This window comes from Perissodus microlepis, chromosome 22 (genome assembly GCF_051167445.1).
Source record: "Perissodus microlepis isolate ML-2025 ecotype Zambia chromosome 22, ASM5116744v1, whole genome shotgun sequence".
In the NCBI taxonomy this organism is placed as follows: Eukaryota; Metazoa; Chordata; class Actinopteri; order Cichliformes; family Cichlidae; genus Perissodus; species Perissodus microlepis.
In genome coordinates this window covers 25,807,849-25,825,032 of record NC_140481.1, presented here as the reverse complement: position 1 = coordinate 25,825,032, position 17,184 = coordinate 25,807,849, and the positions used below count along the sequence as shown (strand labels likewise).

The 17,184-nt window shown below is 40.1% G+C and overlaps 1 protein-coding gene and 1 long non-coding RNA gene across 2 annotated transcripts; one reads left to right on the top strand and one right to left on the bottom strand.

Annotated features, from left to right (window-relative positions):
* Window positions 1–349: 349 nt before the first annotated feature.
* On the top strand, window positions 350–16,167 carry lipea (lipase, hormone-sensitive a). The gene is made up of 11 exons (XM_084919446.1): window positions 350–411; window positions 5,668–5,915; window positions 6,890–7,174; window positions 7,681–7,771; window positions 7,877–8,022; window positions 8,113–8,298; window positions 8,700–8,849; window positions 9,017–9,161; window positions 9,644–9,871; window positions 12,291–12,670; window positions 15,148–16,167. The coding sequence occupies exons 1-11, from the start codon at window positions 402–404 to the stop codon at window positions 15,373–15,375; spliced, it is 2,097 nt and encodes a 698-aa protein (XP_084775572.1). The 5' UTR covers window positions 350–401; the 3' UTR covers window positions 15,376–16,167.
* Window positions 9,841–12,166, bottom strand: LOC146363300 (uncharacterized). Its single transcript, XR_014799241.1, has 3 exons — window positions 11,687–12,166; window positions 10,089–10,146; window positions 9,841–9,960 (listed from the first exon to the last, which is right to left on the bottom strand). It is a non-coding gene; the product is annotated as an uncharacterized LOC146363300 (long non-coding RNA).
* Window positions 16,168–17,184: the final 1,017 nt, after the last annotated feature.

Genomic DNA, 17,184 nt, shown 5'->3' with positions numbered 1-17,184 from the left:
CCACCTTTTTTAGTAAAGACAACCCAGGGTTAATCCTCAAGTTATCTTGATAGTAGTAGTAGAGGCCTCTAAGATGAAAGAACAGAGATTGCTTTACTTTGTAATTTGTCAAGGAAGACACCAATTGCCTTGCTTGTCCTGACTGTCCTGCCACTAATATATAGTGAATAAATGTCCTAGTCATCAGAACTTTGATTTAAATCAGATTATATAATATAATGGCTGCCATGGCATCAAAATATGCAGCTCAGTATTGATAATCCTTGTTTTTATCCCACCTGTGGATTAATAATAATGCTAACTGGTGTCATGGTAGACGCGTGAACGCGCTTTTCTCACATGACGTTACCCAGCATTCTGCGGGCGCGCTCGCAGAGTTCGTCAGAAGATCAAGGAAGAAGATGCGGGAAGGTGAGTGAAGGCATTTACTACACAACGAAGTCACATAACCGCCCACATAACATAACATCTGTCGTGTTAGGCTCATCTGCACAGTGTTATCCAGCTAAACAAACGTTAGCGACGTTTTAGGTGGTTGTATCTGTTTGTAAACGGTGGCATTTGGCAGTATTGGAGGAGGAAGAGCTTACAGTCCCGAAACTTCGCGTTATGGGCGAAGTTGTCACCGGTAGCAAACTGTTGCTCGTTAGCTTCGACAGTGGGCGCGTTTTCAGCGTTTAAGATATCATATTTGCTGTTTAAAACGCGGAATGATACAGACTGTAAATGTGAAACCAATGTCCGGGAAGACAACTGATAGCGGACAGAGCAGCCTGCTACCGCTGTTGCTGACAGGTGTGTGTTAGCTACTGTTAGCTGTTTAGTGATTTAGCAGGGAAGCAAGTTTGCTCACGTCGAAAGAGGCGTGGACTCATCGTTAAACAGATGTCACCAAGCTGCCACGAATGGCTCATTTAGTTTAGTTTTGGTTATGTAAGTTCGAAACTGAAACACGGAATCACTGTAATATTATCACAAAACCGGACCATTGCAGGTGGAACAGTGAGTCACGTTTCACATCTGGCCAGCGGCAGAGTGAAATTATAATTTAGGGTGTTGTTTCGGTCTAAGTGTTGATTGCGTTGTCCATTGATATTCGTTTACATTTTAACAACTGGAGTTTAAAATGTAAACAAAACGGACTCATTTATTAATGAGCAGTAATAATCCTACCTTTAGACAACATAAACCAGTAGCAAGTATTAAAATATATGTATATGTAAAAGATAAAGTAGTTGTGCAGTTTCATATGTGAGGAGCCATGGATGGTGAGCCACAAGCACCACCCTTTTGTGAGGTAGTTTTTGTTGTTTTTCCACAGACAAACATAGATAGATGGCCCTGTGCTGAGGATAAGTAGGCTAACATGAAAGCAGTTTCATTCAAGTCTGTGAAGGAAGGGGAAAAAGGATCTGCAGCATATGAAAGGCATTGGTTGCCAAATAATATCAAGAGCTGCAGCTAAATAGTGTCTAAAAGCACAAAATAAGATTAATCATCTGATCAGACTTCTGAAAAGCTCAACAGGAGAAAAAAAAGAAAATGCAAAGAAGTGCAAGTGATCTCTTTTTGTAGGCTTTTCCACAAACTTACACAGATCTTCAAAGTATAGCCATAAGGAATAAACGTTCCTGATGATGTTCCCAAGAACTGAGGTTTATTTGTGGCTGGGGTCCTAGTTACCACTGGTGTTTCTAAGAAACAGTGGAGCTGAATGATTCTTTGAAATTGCACTTTGACCTTTACATTGGGAACAGTCTCAGAAAAGGGAAGTGAACAGAGTTTTTGTTATCTGTAGGCCTGCAGCGAATCAGCAAGTAACTTGATTACACAAAAAACCCCTCAACACAATCTATTTGCTTTGGTGCTTTCTTTAATCCACGACTCTGTAACACTTAGTTGTCACCATTCAAAGGCAAGTGTTTCTTCCACTAAAAATAAACCTGTAGTAGAAGTGTATCTAAGAGCCCCCAATGTGAATGCAGAGTATTACAACATTAAATCCATCCAGGCCCCAGTTTTTCAACAAAAAGACCGATAACACAACAGCAGTAGTGACAGTGATGGTGTCATAGTTGAGTGTGAAGCCAAAGCTAAAGCTGGAGAAGTTCAGATGAACTCCTAACCCAATCTGATACCATGTTTGAATTGGGCAATTTGCTGAAAGCTGATGAAAGCAGTACTGTTTTCTGTCACAACAGTAGGTACAACAAGCAGAGGGGAATCTAAGAGGGTGACATTATTTCAACTCTTTGATAACATTATTTTTCATATTTATTATAAAATCTAAATAAAATCGAAATTAAATTGTTTTACAACTAGGGATGTTCCTGGCTACTAAGTCCCTTGTCGACTAAACAAGGAAAGTAAATTAGACTAACCAACTAGGCTAAAACTAAAATTTACACTCAGATATAAAGCCAAATTTGGGAACTGTTTTATGTCCAAAGCCTTTTAAACAAAGACAGTTTAAACCTTTAATCCCATTCTTCAATAACGAGTCATGTTGCTTAACTGTGCAGCACCTTGCACGGTGCTTTATAAACATTGCACATTGTAGTCCAGACAGTGAAGAAGAAAAACACTAAATTGATGTTAAATATGATATAAAAACATGTTACTGCAAAAATGTTAATGGGTTGTTAAAAACATGACAAATTACCACCTGAAAAATGAATAAACCGTGACTAAAAAGGGTGATTTTGTGCCGTGTTTTTTGCACGCTGTTTGAAAATTCATGGCAACCGCTTCAATGAAAGTTCAAATCTAAAATAACAAAACGATAAGTCATCCATCCATTTTCTTCTGCTTATCTGAAGTTGGGTCATGGGGACAGCAACCTAAGCAGGGAAGCCGAGAATTCTCTCTCCCCACCCACCTCCTCCAGCTTATCAAGGGAAACGTCGAGGTGTTCCCAGGCCAGCCGCTGCATACATCGGTCGGAACACCTTAGCCAGAAGGCCTCAGCTGACTCCTTTCGATGTATGACTAGACTCCTCTGCATACATGATACGTTTATCTGCGATCTAATTTTTTCACCTTTAAAAGAACTAGCAATAATAGCGTTAACAACAAATCAGGCCGAGGTTAACAGATTTAATGTCGTTTCTCATCATATGCATCTGGTAGTAGATGGTTGCATGACATTAGGACACAACTATTTACTGGCATCGTGTATCAATTAATGTATAAAACAATTAGATTAAATGACTATTACATCTGGTACCGACTAGTGACAGTAGCAACGGTTAGTCAACTATTTGGCTAGTCACACACAGTAGTTAACTAACTACTTAAACATCTAAAAATAAAGGCAAACCAGTAAAGTTTTGCATGGGCCACTGACCTGGCACTGTAAGGCTGGGCACTGAATTATTATTAACATCAATTATTAACATTATCAGCATCTACACCATCAGAACTTTTCCTGCACCATGAAATTTTACATCAAACCACAGGTCAAGCCTCAGTTCTGAGAATGCTGATGTACTCGCTTTTCTTCATTGCACATGCTCATTTATAGGCTTACAAACTCACTTATTCACTACCACACGTAAACACACAGACAACACACACCAAATCTACTTCATCCTGAAGATATAATAATGTCAGAACTCTTATTTTTCCATCTGTTAATGTAAGTATGTATACCTATTTTTATCTAATATCACCATACTTCAGATTATTTAATTTTGCATTTAAGAAAATATTTTCTTAAGAAATATGTTTTTGAAATGGCACGCAAATACAGCAGTAAGGTTTTTTTTGACAAATGTGGATTGCAGTGAAACTAATAAAAACATTGCAATGTCAAAAATAAGCAGTTCATTTTACTCTGTTGAATATTTATTATTGCTCAATTAGCGATAGAATAGCAGATTACTATAATCTATAGCTGCAGCCCTTGTCATCTGTGCGAGCTTGTTTCTAACCGCTGTTTAGTGGGCTTTGCAGGCAGATGTGTATCACACTGCAGCCCTTATAGCATTAAAATATTGTGAGAAGCCTAAAGGTCATCTCTCTAAGGCACGGAGTGCTGCCCAGAAATGGAAAAACACAATCGACCATGTGTCAAAACTGCGACAAAGCTTTCAGTGTTTATGAGCATCTCCACATTTGGCACGGTGTCCCGATTTCACTCTTCGCTGCAGGCTCTGTGCTCTGACAGCTGCTGCTGACATGAAAGATTTTACTTTTCTGTTTTTTAGTAAAGCCACACCACACACACTGGTCCATTGTCTCTATGACCATTTCCACAATGGCTTTTAATGTAGCACGACGATGCATGTTAAACTGTGACTGCTCTTTTTATTAATCATCATATGCAATATGATCTTTAGTGGGTGAATGTCCTCTCCTGTGTTGTGTGTGTGTGTGTGATATTTAGGAACGCATTCATTCAACTTTTTCTAATTTTAATTCAATATAGGGTGCCAATTAGACACCAGTGTTGAATTAAAAAACTATTCCTCACTGTGGGAAGAGACCGGGAAGAATTCTTTATGTGTAAAGAAACATCTAGTTTGACTTCCCTTTAATTGATCAGAGTCTGCTGATTCTGGAGTGCAGGATAGTAGTTTCTATTCCTGCTTTATGACACATGACTGTTAAATTGAAATAATCCTAATAAAAAATTAAAAGCATTCCAACAAGTGCTACAGCAAACATAACGGGTGAACAGATGGGCCCATAGATCAGCTCTTTACCACTGACAGCTGATCCAGCTTTTGTTAGTCGGGATTGAATGGGTATCTGACCCAAATATCAAAGTGGTGCGTCCATGGTGGACAATCCCACGACACTTTGGGAAACCCTGTGTATGTAGTTTGTTTCCTTTTTTAGTTGGAAGTTTGTTTTTTGTTTCATGTTTTGCAAAGTTCTGTGTTGGAGGTTGTTGAACTCCAGGCCTCAAGGTCTGATGTCCTGCAGGTTTTAGATCTCACCCTGGGTCAACACACCTGAATCAAATGATTAGTTCATTACCAGATCTCTGGAGGACTTCATGACATGTTGTGAACGTAATTTAGCCATTTGAATCGGCTGTATTGGATCAAGGACACATTTAAAACCTGCAGGACACCGGACCTTGAGCCCTGGAGTTCCCCAACCCACAGCTAAATCATCAGATGTAAGACATCACGCAATGTGTCGTTGTTAGGGAAGGTAAATGGTGTTGTTATAGCAAAGATGTTGCAACGTGACATTGTTATATTACTTAAACATTTTTTGCAAGATTAATTGCTGACAATATGATGCAGCACAGACCCAATGGCCAGTACACTACTGGATACCTTCCCAGTTATATTATAATAAAGAGCGTGTTTCATTTCATTTTCATTTGGAGATGCACCATCTTTGCCATTACAGAAGTCTTCCACAGATTTGTTTATTATTTTGTGACTGCCACGTTTTCTCCTTATCTTTATTGCTCTTTATTGCATAACAGTCAGCTGCTCTCATGAGGTCAGTTGAACTTCAACCCTTGAACAGATAATACAGTGTAATCACTTGCAATGAGATCACTGCGATCTTTGGGTTTCCCCTAAGTCTTTTATTTAGATGTATAAAGCGCACATCAGAGGTTTGCTGAACCGACACAGAGAGCTTCAAATGAATGACAAGTTTCACTCGGCGGTCTCTTCTTCTTTCTCTCTCTTTCCTTCACAGCCCCAGAAATGGACCACGAGGTTGTGTTTGCAACCTTGGAGAAAGTGTGCCAAGACAACATCTCTGTTTTTTGCGGGCCTTCTCATTTGCCACACGGCACTGCTGTTGAGCGTCTGGTCACTTGTGTGAAACAGATTCAGGAACATGGTCGAGCCCTGGAGCCTGTAGTAACCAGCTTCACCGCCGTCTATCACCATTATGACTTTGATGAACAAACACCCGGGAATGGCTACCGCACGCTGGTCAAGGTATGACGGTGGCTGGACTGTGTGTGTTATGTGACTAACAGTGTTTGGTTTTTCAGATCTTTGGTTTAAATGATTAGAAAAAATTGGTTTATTAGATTGTAGGTTATTGCATTTTAACAACAACAACATTTTAATATTTGTATTTCTGCAAATATTAGAAGTGTGGGGTTCAGACGATTCAAGTACCGATTCACTAATTTTTATTGATCTGTTTATCCATTTTCTTCTGCTTATCGAGTTCAGGATCATGGGAGGGTTGGACCCTATTGTTTTTGCTCAGTTAACATATTTTTCCATTTAGGTTTTTCATTTGAGTTTGTTTTGGGTTTTTTTTTTCAAGTTTATAGAAATTCAGCGACAATATAAAAATATCAATTAAATTAAATATCAATTCAGTTCAAGAGATCTTTTTTATGTGTAAACCTTAAATTTAAAAAAAATCTGTTGATATCTTGAGTTATACAGGCACTCCTAAAGCATGAGAAATATTAGACATTGTGCATAGGAATAAAACAAATTAGCAATTAACAAACAAACTAAGTAATGCAAAAGTCTGTAGAAGACTGACAAAATATGATATCAGTCTGATTAATTGTCTGCAGTGAGTTAAAGTACAAACTCTGCAAATTGGAAAACAACCACAAAATTCTTTAATGGTTTAAAAATGGTTGACTTCCTGTGTGGTTTAAGGTTTGGTGGTTACACTACTGTGAAATGTAGTTCTTCCTAATATTTATATAGTAGGTACCAAGATTGAACCAAGATTAAAACAATCTTAAATTTTCATAGGTTTTGGAGCACATCATAAATGTTATAATAATCACTACAGATATAAAAAGCCCATCATCTCAGTGTGTGATTGGGCTGCATGAGAGCCTTTTTTAAAATTAACTATATTTCATGAAAAGCCATAATAAACATGTGCATTTCATGTATCATTGCCTTCCAACCTCTCATCGTGTTGTTTCTTTCAGGTCTTGGAGGCTTGCCTTTTGCACATCATCCACAAAGCCCGTTACATTGCCTCCAGTTACAGCAACCCCTTCTTCAGGGTTGACCACAACACGTCTGAGATGGAGGCGTACTGCAGCGCCCTTTGCCAGCTCCGAGCTCTTCTCCATCTCGCCCAGCAGCTGATCAACGACAACGACTGCGGCCAGCTGTACTCCCTGCAGGACAAGGACCTGAGCCGCAGCTTTGTGCAGGAGTACTCCTCCATGCACAAAGCGTGTTTCTACGGCCGCTGTCTGGGCTTTCAGGTCAGCCAACAGTGGAGACATATTTGTAATCAACTTTATTGTTTTATTATTATTATTATTTTTTTTGTTGGTTTGATTTGTCAATTCTGCCACCTGCAGCCCTGCAGTAGGTTTAGACCTTTCCCCTAATAAAAACATGAAAAGGATTTTAACTGCGATTTAATTTCTGGCAGCTTAAATTCCATTTATTTTTATTATTTAGAAATAAAAGCAAAGACTTCACAGACTATCATTAAGTACTGTAATATAGGCTCATTACGCTTACTATATGCAGATTAGGCAAGTTTACACTGGGCCCCATGGACTAAGGCCAAGCCACCAGATGCTCCTGGGCCTGGTTCCAGGGCGAGCCCCTGGTAACCCTGTCCCAGGCAGGGTGAACCGATCCCTAGGTCTTTCACACAAGTCTCTTATGTTTTGTGGTGGTAATTAATACTTGTAAAAATAAGTAAGATGCCTGTCTTTTGAATGAAGTTATTAAATGCCCCTCTTATTTTGTTTCACAGTACTCCCCTTCCATTCGCCCGTTCCTGCAGACTGTTGTCATAAGTATGGTTTCATATGGAGAAATCTATGGTAAACAACAGTCTGGCTTAGGTGAGGTTTTTTTTTTTTTATTTAGGATGTTGTCAAAAGTTACATTTCCTTCTTCTGAATGGGCATTTTTACCTTTAACCATCATAAGTATCTGTCCTCCTTTAGGAACAGCAGCCTTGTCTCTCCTCACATCAGGGAAGTATGTTATTGATCCAGAGCTCCGGGGCGCTGAGTTTGAGCGCATTACCCAGAATCTGGACATGCAGTTCTGGAAGTCCTTCTGGAACCTCACAGAGTCCGGCCTATTAACAGTAGGCAGTATCACAGACTCCTTCTTTTGCTTGTCTTTTACCTAAAGTTATCTTCAGCATTTGAACTTTCTTCCATTTCTTACTCTTCAGGGCTTCAGCAGAATAGCCTCCAAACAAGTGCAAGTAAACTTCACCATGACCGTGCCTCCTGTCACTCTACGCCTTCCTCTGGCCTCCGACCCCAGGCTGTCTGTCACTGTGTCACCTCCAATAGCTCACTGGGGCCCCGGGCCAGTCCACATGCGTCTGATCTCCTATGATCTCCGAGAAGGACAGGTGAAGGTCAACAACTCGTAGAGTAGAAGAAGAAAAAAAAAATACATTTTATGTAGAGAAGGCATTTAAAAGACTATAATATGTAAATACAGTTGTTGACACGACTGACCAATATGGTGAGGATCAGACTTTTTACAGAATAAGCGCAGTAAATACATTCTGTATTTTTTGTATTATGTGTTTTTGAGATTGGATAAAACTAGTAGAGCTATTTTAGTAACCAGTAAAATTTGCTTATAGATGGGCAATGAAAAATGAGCACAGGGGAAATATTCAAGGTTTTCATTAGAGAGCTGCAAAAATGTGGTTGTACACATGCTGAAAGATGACTTCTGTTAAAAGACTTGATTGCTTTGTTTCCTTTATTTTATGATCTCATTCCTCATCCTTTCACTTTACAGGACAGTGAAGAGCTTCTAGTTTTGTCCCGTGCTAAGCCTCCCCCCATCTCCACCCATCTGCCCTGGGTACAGAAACAGCCTCGCTCCCCCTGGCTGCTCATCCACTTCCATGGAGGGGGCTTTGTGGCCCAGACTTCGAAATCTCACGAGGTACACTACAGAAGACAGACTTTTTTCTTTTTTTTTTTAATCTGTCATAGCTGTTCTGATTAATTCTACTCAAATTCCAATGATAATAATAGTAACAGGTAGCACTAGATCTTGCATTCCTGTGAAAATAAATTAATCGCATGCCTTTTAACCCACTCGTGTTGCAGAACTATCTTCGCAGCTGGTCGAAGGAGCTGAATGTCCCGGTCCTCTCCGTCGACTACTCTCTGTCACCTGAAGCACCCTTTCCCAGAGCTCTAGAGGAATGTTTTTACGCCTACTGCTGGGCACTGAATAACTGTCATCTGCTGGGTCAGTGTGTGTTATATTACTGTAAAGCTAAACTCATTGTAATTAATGGATCACATGTTGCCTAATTTGATTTAAAGTGGGGCAAACCAGTAAAACCAGTCCATAATAACCTATTTTTTCAAATTTCATCTTTCTTATAAGTTTTTCTGAGAATTTTTGAAACTGTTCATAAAATCATCCTTTACCCCACTCTCTACTTTTTATACCATAGGAATTTTCTCGTTTAATTTTTTCTCATGAGAGATTAATTTAAAAACAGATGATAAATAGTCTGAGATATCTTAAGTAAAAAAAAAAAAGTACACAACAGTACACCGCACATAAATGACTGCATTTACTGCAAGTAGTAGATTGAGCACTAGATTGACAAAATCATGGCAGGAAGTATTTTTACAGTTTAAAAATATCACAACAGCACATCTGAATCTGCAGCCATGGTCCCAAAGAATTATTGTGGGAATTATTTTTGTTTTTATTATCAGGCTCCACTGCAGAGCGAGTTTGTCTGGCAGGCGACAGTGCTGGAGGGAATCTCTGCATCACCGTGTCCATGAAGGCCATATCCACCGGCATCCGAATCCCTGACGGCATTATGGCCGCCTACCCCGCCACTTTGCTCACCACCGATGCCTCACCCTCCCGCCTGCTCACTCTCATTGACCCGCTGTTGCCTCTAGGTGTACTCACCAAGTGCATTAATGCTTATGCAGGTATGTGTGTGTGCAGGGCATGTGTGCCTGCACGGAGATCAGGTGTGTTGTTTTACAGATCATTTAACACAAGTACATCCAGGTGCCACCTGACAAGAACACAGAATATCAAGACGATTTATGTATAAACCATCAAATGCGGGAGGAAAAACTTACAATTTGTCTGCCCTGTCAAACTTCTAATTAAGCATGTACTAAAAACAAAATCTGTGCCTACCTTCGATTTAATCTTCATTGCACCGCCTAGATGTCTTCCTGTTGTCAGCCACGCATAACTGCCAAAGCAAAAACTGGAAGGTTTCAGTCATGTGACCTGTTGTTCACAACCATATATAGTTTTCACTCATATTTAGTTAATTACCAAAAACAAAGACATGTATTTATCACCGTCATTCTAATAATATATAAGTGTTTCATGCTTTGTCTGAGTGGACCTGTACTATATACAGAAACAAAAACTAGATCAGTTTGTCTGTGGTTCCGCTTTTGCTGTCATACCACAGCCATTTTTAAACTGGGAAATAATGACATAATTTCAACAATGGCCGCCCCCCCCCCCGAGCCTCATTCTGCCGGAGGTTTCTTCCTGTTAAAAGGGAGTTTTTCCTTTCCAGTGTCGCCAAAGCGCTTGCTCATAGGGGACATCTGATTGTTGGGTTTTCGCTGTTTTCTCTGTATTATTGTTGGGGTTTAGCCTACAAAAACGATGTAAAGCGCCTTGAGGTAACTGTTGCTGTAATATGGCACTATATAAAGAGAACTGAGTTGAGCTGAGTCTGCTGGCAGACTGGGTATAATTTGGTATATTTAATGAAGCCATGCAAACATTTTCCTTAATATCTGTAAATATATTTACAAGTTACATCCTCATGTAAGTTGTAGCCGTCATAGATTCAGGATATACCTACTTAATAAACAACCTTAAGCTCTGTTAAAAACTAGAACCAAACAATTTTACAGTTAATCCAAGTGTCACAATCTAAAGCCAAAAGCACAGTTTTTTTCTATAAGCATCAATATCATGGGATATACTAGCAGCCCTGCACCAATTTAATGTCTGTGATGCAGAGTAACAAAAACCAGCACTGGTACTCTGGAAGTTTGATCTGCTTTCTGATAATTTCCAGATAATTAACTTTTAAAAAGATAATTTTGGCTAAAATTTGAAGGTTTGTATAGGCAAATTAGTCGGCTGGCGTAGAGACGAATCACAGAATCTATTATTAAAAATGTACAGAGCAGATTACATCCTGGCTGTCTCAATGCATTTCAGAGCTGAATGTCAATGTGACGGTTGATACACACAAAGGAGCCGCAGCAGACGTGATGAAGCCTGCTCGTCAGTTATGAGCAGCAGAGATCTGGGTGTGTTTATTAGCGCTCTGGAATGTAACTGCTGTAAAACAGTCTGAAAATAACGCATTATTTTTATGATTCACCGCTTTGTTTTTACTGACACTGCTCCCTCTCTTTATTTATTTTTTGGCTCACTCCACCACTGCCTCTCATTCTCTGACTTCATTACTGGCGTAATAAGCCAAACAATAAAGCCAGCACAGCCTCACCAATCCATTAATGCTCATATTTCACATATCTTCCATTTGTTTTGCCGTTCTTCATCTGGTTTCTTTTAGGTTGCTGAGTTGTTGTTTTTTAACGATGGCACTTGTTGCGTTTGTCTTCTTGCACCCAGCCGCACCCAAGAAGTGTTTCAGGGTCAAAAAGAGACTGAGTGTTGTAATCCCCCAAGACTCTATTGGTATACAGACAATAGTACATCTAGATTTAAATCAAGGTGAAAATGAGAAGACTTACTGGAATAAAGTCTCAAAGTTGTAGTTGGGTAGTAGTTGTGATACAACTGTTCACGATCATCAGTTATATTTGAGACTGAAGCAGAAGGTCTCTGTCAAAGATAATCCAAGAGTTATTCAATAGATGTTCGATGGATTTAATCCCAAGTGCTTCTGAAGCTGTTGTTTTCAGTTGTTTTTCTCAAGTACAACTTACTAACCGCTGAAAAGACTTTGAAATACAACCCTCTTATAACCATACAGTGCTCTGTATGGTTACACGGTCAAACCCTCTATCTACCTCTCATCCATGGCCACTTTAAAATCACTAATAGCATGTTTTTGGACTGTGGGATTGAGCTGGATACAGAAAGACCCCAGCCTCTGTTCATATGTGACAAATTCTTCTCATGTATAAGCAATAGAACACCCTATTTTTTAAAGTACCTTAAAAAGTACTTGTAAAACTCTTAGGTATTGGGCATATCTACTGATTTGTAGTTCAGTGGATATTCTCTAATAATTCATAAGTGTGTGCCAGAGTCGTGTGTGGGTTTTTTGTTGTTGTTTGTTTGTTTTTCTTCACGGTTGTTTCCTCTGCTGACCAAACGTTGGTATCCTCTCAGGTATAGACTACCAGACGGTGCAGCCTGCAATGGGGAGCAGCACTCTGAGCACTCTGAGTAGAGATACGGCCATGCTGCTCAGTGATCTCACTCAGGGAGCCTCTAACTGGATCCAGTCCTTTCTGGACCCAAGGCGGACTTCAGGTCACTCGCTCTCCCGCTCGTCTTCACAGAGACAGACTGAAACCCACATGTCCAACCAAGCTTCCGTACCCAACTCTGCAGCTCAGCTCTGTTACCCACAAGGCTTTGAGCCTCTGCGCTCTGAGTCTCTTGCTATGGTGAACCCAACATCCTGTCCAGTTATAAAGAATCCATTTGTGTCACCCCTGCTGGCTCCCAACAGCATGCTGAAAGGCCTGCCACCTGTACACATAGTGGTAAGAAAGGAGATGGAAAGACTTCATGTTTAGATTAGGGTTTGGGCAACTTTTGGAATTTCTAGCCATAAAACTCGATTTGTTGTCACACAATAGACACCTCTGTCTTTTTCTTTAGTTGATCAGTTTTGCCCATGGGCTTCACACTCATAGACATCCAGTATACATGGGTGTATACATATATTCGCCCATGTATACTAAAGGCTGCCCAAAGTATATTTGAAACTATTTTTTTTCTTTATTTAATTATCACTCTAACCAGTGGATAACAACAATCCCCACACTTTTATTTTGAAGTTCAGTCACTGCTTACTAGCGGTGGCCTTCTTGACTGGTTCTCCAATCATGGGGTTAGATCGATGAGCATGTCTGTTGCCTCTTTTCCACTAGTGCCTTCTCTGCTCGCCTTGACTCAACTTGACTCTACTCTGTTTTAGTTGTTTTCCATTACAACTAAGCACCACATAAATGTCCATCGGGGCATTATGGGAAAGCGGTCAAAAGTCCTGTGATGTCATCTGTGTCTGACACAAACAAGGTGACAATGGAGGACATCGAGGCGATGGTATACAGTGGCTTGCAGAAGTATTCGGCCCCCTTGAACTTTGTCACATTACAGCAATTTTATTGGAATTCCACATGAAAGACCAATACAAAGTGGTGTACACGTGAGAAGTGGAACGAAAATCGTACATGATTCCAAACATTTTTTACAAATAAACCACCTTTTGCTGCAATTACAGCTGCCAGTCTTTTAGGGTATGTCTCTACCAGCTTTGCACATCTAGAGACTGAAATCCTTGCCCATTCTTCTTTGCAAAACAGCTCCAGCTCAGTCAGATTAGATGGACCACATGGCTTGTGGCAAACTGCAAACGGGACTTCTTATGGGTTTCTGTTAACAATGGCTTTCTTCTTGCCACTCTTCCATAAAGGCCAACTTTGTGCAGTGCACGACTAATAGTTGTCCTATGGACAGATTCCCCCACCTGAGCTGTAGATCTCTGCAGCTCGTCCAGAGTCACCATGGGCCTCTTGGCTGCATTTCTGATCAGCGCTCTCCTTGTTCGGCCTGTGAGTTTAGGTGGACGGCCTTGTCTTTGTAGGTTTGCAGTTGTGCCAGACTCCTTCCATTCCTGAATGATGGCTTGAACAGTGCTCCGTGGGATGTTCAAGGCTTGGGAAATGTTTTTGTAGCCTAAGCCTGCTTTAAATTTCTCAATAACTTTATCCCTGACCTGTCTGGTGTGTTCTGTGGACTTCATGGTGTTGTTGCTCCCAATATTCTCTTAGACAACCTCTGAGGCCATCACAGAGCAGCTGTATTTGTACTGACGTTAGATTACACACAGGTGCACTCTATTTAGTCATTAGCACTCATGAGGCATGTCTATGGGCAACTGACTGCACTCAGACCAAAGAGGGCTGAATAATTACACACACCCCACTTTGCAGTTATTTATTTGTAAAAAATGTTTGGAATCATGTATGATTTTTGTTCCACTTCTCACGTGTACGCCACTTTGTGTTGGTCTTTCACGTGGAATTCCAATAAAATTGATTCATGTTTGTGGCTGTAATGTGACAAAATGTGGGAAAGTTCAAGGGGGCCAAATACTTTTGCAAGCCACTGTACCTACTGCTCTGTGTATGGCTTTTTGTCTGACGTATGAGCCACAGTGTTCGTTTTTATTCTGGTCTTCGAAATGCTGGTTTTGTTTTTTTGTGAAAGAGTTGCTCTCATGACTCATTGAGTGATGCCATTGATTGGACAATCAGTGGCATGCAGTCCATTGACGTCACCTTTTCAGATCAACTTCGCTCATTTGAAATCCCGGTTGAGCAGGTACTTAAAAAGTAACTGTTACCAAGTACTATCACTTAATGGAAAACCCTAAAAACTGAGTTGAGCCGAACTGAGTAGGTACCACTGGAAAAGGGCTATTGTGTTAGTCTTTTGACAGACTGTCTATTGTGTACCCTGTCTCTGCCCTACGACAGTTGGGATGAGCCCCAGATCTCTCGCCTGAACAGAAAAAAATAGATGGAATAGAAAAACATTGATTATGACTCCAGCAGAAAGACATAACAAGAGAGTGTTTCTAAAGCAACTTTATTGCTGTGGCTGGCTCAAAAGGCTGCAGAACAGGGAGGCACATGGAACCCATTTAGATACATTTAGAAAGGGTAAAAGAAAAGTTTTGTGAGAGGAACGAGGAGAAAATTTGACCACAGGCAGAGGTCCAATCACAGGTGCTTCGAGATTGTCATTTGAGACAATATGTAGCACTCACTGATCATTGGTAGCTGAGTCACACAGTGGCTCAACGGGACAGATGCTCTAGAAAATGTACTAGATACAAAATGCACTTTTAACATTTAGCTTACTTGATTTCTCCTCATATAAAGTCCAGTGTGAGTTGAACTGCAGTCTATTACTCACAGCAGAATTTGAATTGACTCTTCCTCCCACGCAGGCCTCTGCTCTCGATGCCCTGCTGGACGACTCTGTGATGTTTGCCAAGAAGCTTCGAGACATGGGCCAACCTGTGAGTCTGACAGTGGCGAAGGACCTCCCACATGGCTTCCTCAGCCTGTACCAGCTCTCCAAGGAGACGGATGTGGCCGCAGAAGTCTGCATAGCACGAATAAGGGAGGTTTTTGAGCAAGAAAACCCACCGCACGATCTTGTGGAAGAGACTTAATTAAACATGTGTTAAGAGTGCCAACTTATCGGGATGACTGATCCAATATTCTTGGGACTTCTAAATAAAGAAAAAAATAGAGTGAAAAAGAAACAAATGAGGAGGAATTACAAGCACAAAGTGGAGGAAGCTTTGCCGTTCTGCACTTTAAACCCGCACAGCGTTTTCTTTAGGTAGTGGCGTTCAAGAGAACCACTGAAAACTTCTTACAACCAGCTTTAATAGGATCCTAATAATAATAACGACAAAAAACATAGTTATGAAGTATTTTTCTACCAGGATTTACATGTTTACAATCTGTTGCACATTCAGAGTATCACAGACTGACAGAAATTTAACTCAGAAAATCACAATAACCAGCTCTTGTAGTAATTTATCACCTGATGGAAGATTTCTGAAGTCGGTAAGCTGCTGTGCCAAAAATTCAAAGCTGTCTAAACATATATGATCTAAGTTAGAAACACTTTATTTCACAATGCCTACGTCAAACTGACCGGCGTTAATGGTTTACTTGTATAGGAATCACCTTCCAGATGCACTATAGTATTATTATTATCATTATTATTATTATTTGGATAAGGTGTCTCATCTGTTTTGGGTTGTTGGGTTTTTTTGTTGTTTCTTTTTTTTTTACAGTTTGTTACATGTTTACTTACCATTAAAAAGCCCTTCACCTTGTATTTACCAGCAGTATCTGGTACAAGCGTGAAAGTAACTTTATAAGGTGTAAATTAACTGTTTAATCATGTTGTTATTCTTTCACAACTGTGTTGAATAAAACTGCACTCTGAAGTTTTTGCACTTGCATTTTTTTAGTGAGGTGCATGGTGATAACTCAGATTAGTGAATCTGAGCATTACCTTGCCTTCTTCAACGTTAGGTGTCACAGACGTTGACAGGAAGTAAACTTGCTTTTGATTTATTTAAATTAAATGTTTATGTTGGTGGCAGTAAATGGTGAAATAAACGCTTTAGTTTTCTTTTCTTGTTTTCAAATTTTCGAGTGTGTGCAACTTTAGGATCACAGCCTTCATACGGATTGCTCTGTTGCCAGTCATTTGCTTTGTTCTTGCAGTTTTTTTCTCCCCTTTATCTGTCTGTGTCCTCTAATCAGACTCTGTCAGCTAAATAGCTGCTCTCAGCTTTAATGTTAAGATAAAAATGTTTGTCTGCTACAAGTGCAGACCTCAGTCCATTTCCTGGCTGATGTCACTCAACAGCAGCTGGCAATACTCTGAAGGAAACCTCGATCAATGATGGCAGAGTCATCAGTGCTATAAATAAGTCAAAACTGATTTAAACACAACCAACTAGCTCTATTAAAAAAGGAATTTGTGTGTCCACTCTTTCTACGTTTGCCTCATTGTCCTTGAGGAGTGAGGGCGTAGAGGCGTGTTTGATGTGTCACATCAACTACAAAAATGTCCACGAGAAGTTTATAATTCCTGTTCCCATTGTCTGCCTCACATGGCGATACAGTTACACCATCAGCAGCGACGTCACTGGGATCAAACCTGTTGAGCCAGCTCTTAGAGTTTAATAAGCATCCAGGATACCATTGTCACTAAGAGCACCAGTAAGTCTGAGGAACAGGAGTCAGCAGTCACTGTGTGATTCAAACACATCTTGGATATGCCTGTGTCTTTATCTATCTGGGTCAACGTTCCCAGTCTTTAAAAAGAAAAACAATATTATACCCGAGTTATTGTCCATCAAGAAAACAATAAGACCTTTCAGTATTAACATTTAATATGTGGTCTTTGTACTGTTTTCTGTGTTCTCTAGTGTTATTGTTTTACATAAGCTTGC